Consider the following 10193-nt stretch of genomic DNA (forward strand, 5'->3'; position numbering starts at 1 on the left):
TTCGGTGGCCGTTAATTAATAATAATTTGTGGCGATGACTGATGACCTTTCGGCCGATGGTCACGCGCGCAAAAAAAAGGAAGGTGGCAGTGTCGAGGCGTTTGGCACACACACACACACATGAAAAGTTATAAATTACGAGCGGTATCGGTTTTTGTGGTATAATAGACATCGTCTAGCTGGATAGTGTCGAGTTGACACGAACAGTCTGGGGACCGTGAGTGAAAAAATTATTTTTTTATTTGAAATTAAAACACAGAATGTTGTTTTGTGTACCTCATCGTAGCATGGCCAGTGGGCAGGCCTGGTATAATGTCTTGCATTCATACAGGTGGCCTTTATTTTAATTAAAAATATATGTAGGTAATATATTTGTATTTTTTTTTTACGATCAAAGTATGTTTATATTAGTTAAGTTCATAAGACTGCCCGTCGTAAAATGTTTAACTATTCCCCCGTATATCGTAAAAAATACGAGTAGCTAATATTATGTTAATTTATCAGGTCCGTACAAGTAACCTATACACACATAACATATCGTGACGTATCAATGACGTGATAGTACGAGGGAAAAATATTGTATTCCTACATTTTATAAATGCAAATTATAATGTCAAAGATAACAATAGTAATGTTTTAGAGCATCGAAGACAAATACATTAGACAATATACATACCCATTATAACGAATAGTTCTTTCATAACTTTAAGAACTGTAATAAAATAAATAAGTATAATATATATATTTTTTTCAAACTATAATTTTAACGAAATTATAACTAAAACAAAAGTTTTAAAGATTTTCAACTTATAAAATATAATATGACCAATGCACGGTTTGACCAATGAATTGTTTGTTCACCATGCCCTTAAAATAAGTTACTATTAAGTGATTGTTTTAAGCATAATTTAAAGACATATTATTATATTATAATGTAAGGATTATTATTATCCACAATTCATTTACATATATTCAAAAAACATATTTTCTACCTATTAATATTATTATTATTCGTTTAGAGTAAATATAAAAAAGATATATGAAATTAACATTTTTTTTTTCAAATCAGGAAACGTATTTTTGTTTACAATTTTTAGAAATTCTCAATAATTTTAATTAGGTAGACAATTAAGGGCCCCCACTTACCATAATTAAGCCTGGCCCCGTACCAATTGCGGATTAGCGGTCCGGGCCAGTCCGACTATGGTGCGCAGAATTTCTGGCAGGGTAGTCATACACATAAGTACATAAAACATTAACACACGCACATATTAAGTATATATTTTAATATTTATATTCACGCCTAAGTTATAAAAACTAATTTGGATGAGGTAACATCATTTAACTACATTTACCATAGGTAGTAAGAAAGTACTTTATGATTGGCTATCAATAATTATCATAATAATAATATTTAATATTGAGGGGGGCTGGGGAGAGTTAGCAGAGTAGTCAAGTGCCTACCATGACTACCCCGTGCGCACGTTATGTCTATAAATGTGTATTTATATAACCACCAGCTTGTAAAAAAAAAATCAATTTATTCCAAAATAATCTGGCCGAGAAATTCAGTGTTCCCTAAATTGGTGAACACAAATATGTATTATTGATTAAAAATAGCGTAAAATTGTTGCGACTATTTAATAATATTATATTATATTTATACGAGCTAGGGAAGTCATTTGGGATACTGTTATTAATATTTTGTTTTTCAGAGTAAACTATATAGAGTTGTACTTACTGGGCCAGTCATTATTATGCCCTACCCTAGCAAATATTGAAATGACACCCCTGATACGGGCGTATGCGTATGAATTGGTATTCACATTATCGCTGATTGTATATTTTGACAAGTATTATAATTGTGCACAATTTGACACAATTTGAATCAGTGTTTTTCTTTATAATGTATGATGTCATAGGTGGTGTGGCAGTGTAGGAGCTACTTTGAACTTTCTTTATTGAAAATAAAGTAAAACCAGTTAATATATCGAATGATTTAATTTTAGTTAGGTACGTATTTAGTTATTTGTGCCTATATTGCTATATGATAATTGATAAATATGTAAGATGGTAATAATTGTACTGAAAAAAAAACGTTCAATATATATAAAAATTGGATTGCAACTTGCCTGTTGGAGGCCCTTTTTTCCAAATCGCGGACTGGGCCTTTTCGAGCCTGTCCAATATTGCAGCAGAGTGGCATCCACTTACTCGCTTTTATTTGCAGAATATCATTAAACGAAAAATATCACAAAACGTAATTTATAGAATTTTATTGAACGAAAAATAACGCAAAACGAAATAATTTAAAATCCATTTATTTAAAAGTTATATTGGTTTCGTAGAAATATTTATTTCATTACGGACATTAGAAAGGATTATATTATATTCCGTATTCGGGCTATTATATGAACCACATTAGGTATTATTAATACATTTAATAGACATTGACATTATTTCAAATAACCTTAAACGAAAAACTTGGATAACGTTTTAATTCTGAATAATGATAAACGCAAAAATTGTGTAACGTTTTAATTGTAAATAACATAAAATGGGATTTTTTTTCAAATACAAGCCCTGATAAATTCTAATCATATTAATATTTTAAAAAAAAATCGAGAATTTGTCCTACATATGAATTGCTATAAAAATGATCAGGCATAGTATTCGTTATGTGAATATTTGGTAAAATTTTTAAATATATAAGTTTGGTCGTTGTGGGGTAACATGAAAAATTTAATTTACTTTAACAAAATTTTGTTTTGAGTAAAAATACACGTTGTTTTCTTCATTTTTTTTTCTCCAACTCTTATCTACCTAACTTATGGTGAAGTTGAAAATCTATGCATATTTTCCGCTCCAGAAGGCAACGACAGATAATTCACACACATCATTGCAAAACCACTACATTCATCACACCTCTCAGAATCTAAAATATCATTTTATACTTTTCTAAAATAAAACTATTCGAAATACGGCAACAATATTACTATAAATATAAGTTCTATAAGCAAAAGTCTGACATGCATCTCTGGAATCCATTAGTCCATGAAGAAATAACGGTGAAACATAATGAACAAAAAATAGTTGTTTAAACAACTTGACGATTATTTTCTGTTATATTTTTTTAGTGTGGAGGCCCATATGAATATGATTCAAGTCTGGTTGGATATAGGTGTTGAAAGATTACGAATGGATGCCATTCCCACGCGTATTAAATATGACAACCAGTATTTATTTATTCACCTAAATTGGACGGTGGAAAATAACAAGGGATGAAACTACCGCGAATTGTTTATCTTGACCTTCCAAATGTAATAACTATAGATCAATTTTTTTATTAGAACGACATTCAAAGTTGATAAGATCGAAGAATTTTTTCTACTACAAAACATGGAATGCCGGATATAACAACATATTAAGTGGTTACTACTCCTGTATAATCAACCAGGGGCCAGAATATATTTCATAACGATAATGCCTGTTTCCTGTTAAGTATTAATCTATATAACTAATAATCTAATATTATATCATATTATATTATGTTTTTGAGATGGATATATTTTTTTTTTTTACAGTCACTGAACCAATAGAAACAAAGCATTAACAAATAAATAAATAGTAATCTGAAATTGTTTTTCTATTGATATGTTAGGTTTTAAAATTTAATACATAAGGCACTCAGAATCGTATTTCGTATGCAATAATTAATTTATATTATTGAATTAAAATTTAACACATCAGTTACAGTAACTCATCTAGACACCATATAATGTACAGCAGAACAACTTCAACGATTTTTTTGGTTTTTATTTTTTCCCGAAACGTTTTTCCTCAATATTTTTTAATCAATTCCAAAAATCCCATACACAAACAAAAATACTTTGTTGTTAATAGTTTTTAGTATTTTATTTTGGTTCAATTACTCATCTACGCTGCACTTGCAGCAATCTACGTTGAACTTTATATAATTTATAATACAAATTGAGCTTTTTTTAATCTTATTTATATTTCGACAGTTTTAATTAAATTAGATTATATTATACTAATAATTGTTTCTATAAAGCAATACAACTAAATTTATGATACATATTATAAAAGTTATATAATATAATACTCTTATCTCTAAAATTAAAACTATATAATGTCGTTCATTAGTAGTCAACTTGCACTAGTATTTTAAACTATGTCTATGTGACTTGTGGTTTAGATTCGTATTCTATTTAGGTATCATAAAAATGTCATTCGTTATATTTCTGTGTTGTATTATTCTGGGTGTCAAAGCTGGGATTAATGAAATAGTTGATCTCCACCATGAAGAAATATCTAGCATTGAGTCCAACAAGATCTTTAGTAGAACCTTCAACTTTTTGCAGAACTTGGAAAATGAAGTTATAGAGGACTACATAGAAAGTAACTATACTCATTTTCAACCAAAAAATATTTATAGCTTGAATGTTTCTTTTATTCATATTGTTTTAATTTCAATAAGGTATTTCAAATAAATACGACTTTTTAAGCAAGAAAAATAAAACAAACTTAGATTGGTGGCAAACAGGCATTATTTATGAAATATATCCTCGATCTTTTATGGATTCAACTGGCAATGGTGTTGGAGACTTACGTGGTAATATAAGATTTATAACAGTTTTCTGTTTTTTAAGTTCACCATACAAACTTATTTTATTATAAAAATAATTTATTTTTAATAAAAGATTTTTACCATTTTATAAAATAGATGTTTAATAAAAAAAACTCTTTAAACTTAATAATAAACTTATTTATTTGTCATATTATTTTATACATGTGTTTATAAAATGTATACGATAATCTATATACTACATAATATCTCAATGACCATTTCATTGAAAAATGTCATGAATAATTGAACAAAATAAAATGGTTTTCGAGACCTTATGGTTTTACAAAATTTATAAACATTTTCTGTTTATTAATATTTCACCGAAAACCTTTTTAATCATTAAAATTATTTATTATTTTTTATTAATGAAATATTATTATCAGTTTATGAAACAAATTCACTCGTAATCATAATATTAACACACATATTTCTATTCACTTTGGTCTACAACATTTAACGTTGTTCGCTATAATATCTTAATGACAATTTAATTTAATTATTTGAGGTATAGTTAAATAGATTTATAAAAATGTTCTGTTTCTTAAGTTCAACACCAACTCATATTATCATTAAATTAATTGTATTACTAATGTATTATTAATCAAATTTTATTTTATGGCACCCACATATATACTATGGTCTTCAGTATATATTAATGGCTATTTAATTAAAATTAAAATTGGTTTTAGGAATAATTGAAAAAATTCCCTATCTTAAGTACTTGGGGATAAGTGCTGTTTGGTTAACTCCAATATACCCTTCACCGGGACGTGATATGGGTTATGACATAACGAATTACAGAGGAATTGATGAACTTATGGGTACCATGGAAGATTTTGATGAGTTAATGGAAAAACTTCATGAAAGCGGTTTGTATCATTTTTAAAGATTTAAGTTACATAATAAGTACCCATAAAAGTTGTATAGGTATATTATAGATACTTATCGGAGATAATGAAGCGAAACCAGTTTTCACGATATGTTGTATTTTTGCTGTAACTCAAAAACTAATAAACATATTAAAACTCTTTGAGACATGAAATTATAATAAATGAAAAAAACTGTCTTGCACACAAATAAATGTGTTTCACCATTAAATTTTTTTTTTTTTATTTATTATAAAATATGTGGGTTAAAAAATGTCCGGCTGTGCAGCATCAATAATATTTTTGGTTTATTCGTTTTGTGCTGAATAAATCAAAAAAAATATATCAAAACTCAAAAATATTTAATATTTTATTTAAAATAACAAACACCTTAAGAATGTACACTTTGACATGAGTGGTAATTATTGAAAAAATGTCTTAACTTATAAATGCTAAGTGGTACATCGCATATGGTGCATTTCCAATCTGTGCGAACTTATTTTTCTTTAGTGCTGCAATTGGCGCAGCTTCTTCTTGTCATCCATTCTGGCTGATGTGCTGATTGGTCCTTGCAATAGATAGACGGCGATACAGATGCTCTTTTTATAGAAATATCAAATAAAAGATGGTGTTCTGGAACCTTTCTGTCAGCGTTTTTGAACATATGTTTTTGAAACGAGAATTTTTGAGATCTCGCAACGGAAATGTTTTGATGTCATTTTTTCTCCTGTTATTTTTGTATATATAATATGACAATTCACAATAGCTGCGTTAAAAAAAAAAAAAAATTATGCTATGCCACTTATGACTTTTTCATCTATGTGATACAGTTTTTTATACTGATAACATTTATCGACGTAGTTCATGTTCATATTATAGTCTACAAGTACACTGGGACAAGGAATCATTGATATGGTTCCATCTTTAGATTTTCTTTTGACCTCAACGACATCAATAGGATTGTGAAAGTTGAACAACAAAGTAACTCATGTAACTCATGTTCCAGTCAATGTCACCCATAATCAATTTTTTATCTAAGTCTAATTTTTGCAAGTATTTTCTAGTACTAGTTCCACAGCAAAAAATACCTTCTGATTTCAGATAAGCCAAAAGTAGTATACTTGTGAAAAATTATCAATATACAAGTTATAATTTATATAATGTAATGGATTTGTTAGATCTTTGACGACTCGTCCACCAAGATTTGTTTTAACGGAGTCACCTCTTTTACGAGTGCATAAAACAAAATTCCAAAGTTAAGCATGTTTATCAGCTAACGACCATACCTTATAGCCTCTTTTAATTTTTTTTTAGGCGTATATTGCTTTATAGTTGATCGCTCTTTGAACTTAATCGTTGATTCGTCAACTGCAATAATTTTATGTCGGTGGTAATATTTTTGAAAATTTTCTTGAAATTTTTTTTAAAAAGGTTGAACTTTGTACAATTTATCGTACCTGTTTCACACATTTTTGCCTTAACCAAGTTTTTATTTAAGTGTGAAGATGATAGAAGCCAACAAAAAAGATTTACAATCATAAGAGAACTTATATAATCATCATTTAAGTCCAAAGATGTAGATCAATTATCTCTATAGCTTGGATCACGTTTTATACACATTAAAATACTTATACCAAAAAAAATCATTATTTCATTTGTATCTGTAGGAATATAATTTTTTTCCAGTTGTAATTTTTATTTGGCATGCATACAAATTTGTTTGCTATACTATTAAGTCTAGTATAATATCATTCGAAAATAATAAGTTAAAAGTTGAAATTGGAGTGTCTTCAGCTTCAATATCAATCAAACTATTTGGGGCGTCGGCGCACGTAAATTCGGGGAGAGGTTTTTGTAAAAAATCATTATTTTTTTACCACGTTATAATAGTAAATTTAAAGCTATTATTTGATGCTTAATTTTTATCAGTAAGTATCAGTGGGTTTTTGGGTGGATTATTTTTAACGATATTGTTTTATAATTCAGTAGTTTCTGTTGATTGATAATATGATTTATGATTTATTGGCGGAAATAAGGGGCGACAAATATTACTATTAGTATGGTCCTTTTTTTAATGGGTTTGCATTTGTGAATGACGTGTTTTTATAGGATTAGGTACTAGTAAAACGTTATATTGATCTAGATTTAAAAATTCTGCCAGTTCATTGTCATTTTGATCTAGGTATCATCAAATAAATGGTTGACTTCAATTACTTCAACATCTTTATTAGGTAAATAAGTTTCATCGACTTCAGAATCATCGTAAGAAGTAAAAGTGTCATTATCGGATGGTATATCTTCGAACAAACTATCACTCAACAGTATTTTTATTATTCATACGCGCGCTCATTGTATGGAATTGACCGTATGGCACAACAGGTTAAAATTTAAAAACTGACATATTATTTCGTCACGGCTAAAATAATAACAAAAATAAAATAAAATTATTGTGAAGTACGTAAATGAATTTCCTCGCGATACGAAGGTAACCGGATAACTAAATTGCTTATTTCATAGGTTTTATTAAACATAATCGATTAATTCTTGAAGTTATGGATAAACTATAATGCAAAATGTTTAATTATAGAGACACATAAACACAATTTATTAAAATAAATAAAATATCTATATTTATGCCACTATGCTTCAAAGAAAGAAATACCTAGATATTTTATCAATTTTTAATTTTTTGGCGATTTTCCATACATTATAACATTTTCAATATATTTTGACTCTTTTTGATTTTTCAATATCCATGTGAAATTTTCAATTGGTTTTAGTTTTTTTCAATTACTGTAAAATGATTGTTCGATTAAAAATCAAGAAACTTGACAGACTCGATCAAAAACCTTGAAAATTGAATAGATGATTCATCATAAGTTGTTATACTAGCAGTTAAAAGTTTTTTTTATTATAATTTAAATGTCTATTAAACATATCCACTAACATTTGTAAATTAAAAATATAATCAGAAAATAACGATTTTAATTATTTTGTTGTAATTTAAAAATATTATTCATGGGTAGTAGAAACTTTTAAAGTATACCAATATGTTTCATGATCACAATGAAATTGTTCATTGTAATGTTTTTGACAAATATTAATTCAACCATCTGTATCACTAATAATAAATAAAAAAATTAATAACCTACTTTAATACGAATAATATCATTAAATATTATACTTCATAATATTATATGTTTACAGGTGTCTTAGCTCAGAATCATTTTTTAGTATACAATGATTTTACATGAATATTAAGTTTATTATAATAAATTATCTCTATTCCACATTTTTAATAAATTTTATTTTGTAGGAATCAAAGTTATTCTTGATATTGTACCAAACCATACAAGTGATGAACACGAATGGTTTGTTAAGTCTGTACAGAGTATAGAACCGTATACAGATTATTACATATGGGCCGATGCAAAATATGTAAATGGGACCAGACAAGTGCCAAATAATTGGGTGAGGAAGACATTATAGAAACCTAAAAATTATTGTAACATTAAGTTTTTATTTGACAAATATGTCGTAAGTACGTTGTAGAATTCTTTAGCACTAATACAATACTAGGTAGAATAAATACACGAAAACAAAATAAATTGCTTTATATATTTAACCATGTAGTTTTGTAAATATTTTACTTAGGAATCAGTATTTGGAAATAGTATGTGGGAGTGGAATGAAACCAGACAGAAGTATTATTTACATCAGTTTTTAAAACAACAACCAGACTTGAATTTTTGGAACCCATTAGTCCGTGAAGAAATAAAAGTACGTAGAATTGAATGAGCAAAAAATTATTGTCTAATCAACTTATTGACTATTTTATATTAGGACATGATGCGCTTCTGGTTGGATAAAGGTGTTGATGGATTTCGATTCGATGCAGTTGAACACCTTTATGAGAGACAGGATTTACTGGATGCACCTATATTGGACAATGGCCAGTTACAGACAATTAATTATACACAAGGATTAGACGAAGTTTATTATGAAGTATATGACTGGAGATCTTTATTAGAAGAATATAAGAAAAAGGATGATCAAACAAGGTACAAAATATAAAACATGTATTATTTACATCCTATATAAGTAGGAGACAGTAATTTAAATTTGTTTTAAAAATTTCACAGATTCATGGTTACTGAATCATATGTAGAATTAAAATATTTGATGAAATATTATGGAAATGAAACAAACCTTGGAGCCCATTTTCCTTTTAATGTATGTCTTTTAGGCCTGCCTCATCGGTCTGCGAAAGAATTTCTTGAGATGTTAACAGAATGGATGTCAAATTTGCCATCTGGAGCATGGTCGAATTGGGTTGTACGTATAATAGTATAAAATATATTCCTATAGATGCAGAATTTTGTGATTACCGTGGTCTATACGTTTTATAATATTTTACATTTCTTTTAAAAATTTTGATCAATTAAATAACGAAACGAGTGGGCACTGTAATGATTGTGGTCAGTGGCTTCGGAGAAGGGGGACAGATGGGGCAATTTACCCCTCGGATAAAATCCAACGGGGGCAAAACTATAATTTTTCCCCACTACCTCATTAAAATTGAAGGGTAAAATATAATCGTATTATTGTTTTTATTTTATATTTATTTATATATTGACATATTGTTACTTTTGTAATACAACTTCTAGATATACCGGGTG

General features: G+C 28.0%; 2 protein-coding genes across 2 annotated transcripts in view; one reads left to right on the forward strand and one right to left on the reverse strand.

Annotated features, from left to right (window-relative positions):
- The window catches only part of LOC100167238 (head-specific guanylate cyclase), a 343251-nt gene that overhangs the window by 210846 nt on the left and 122212 nt on the right, over positions 1 to 10193 (reverse strand). The window lies entirely within an intron of this gene.
- Positions 2614 to 9926, forward strand: LOC100169292 (maltase A3-like). Its single transcript, XM_001944772.5, has 7 exons — positions 2614 to 4419; positions 4499 to 4633; positions 5338 to 5517; positions 8831 to 8985; positions 9169 to 9294; positions 9358 to 9575; positions 9657 to 9926. Exons 1-7 carry the CDS (start codon positions 4245 to 4247, stop codon positions 9865 to 9867), a joined length of 1200 nt encoding a protein of 399 aa, XP_001944807.3. The 5' UTR covers positions 2614 to 4244; the 3' UTR covers positions 9868 to 9926.

The sequence above is a fragment of the Acyrthosiphon pisum genome, chromosome A1 (assembly GCF_005508785.2).
Source record: "Acyrthosiphon pisum isolate AL4f chromosome A1, pea_aphid_22Mar2018_4r6ur, whole genome shotgun sequence".
In the NCBI taxonomy this organism is placed as follows: domain Eukaryota; kingdom Metazoa; phylum Arthropoda; class Insecta; order Hemiptera; family Aphididae; genus Acyrthosiphon; species Acyrthosiphon pisum.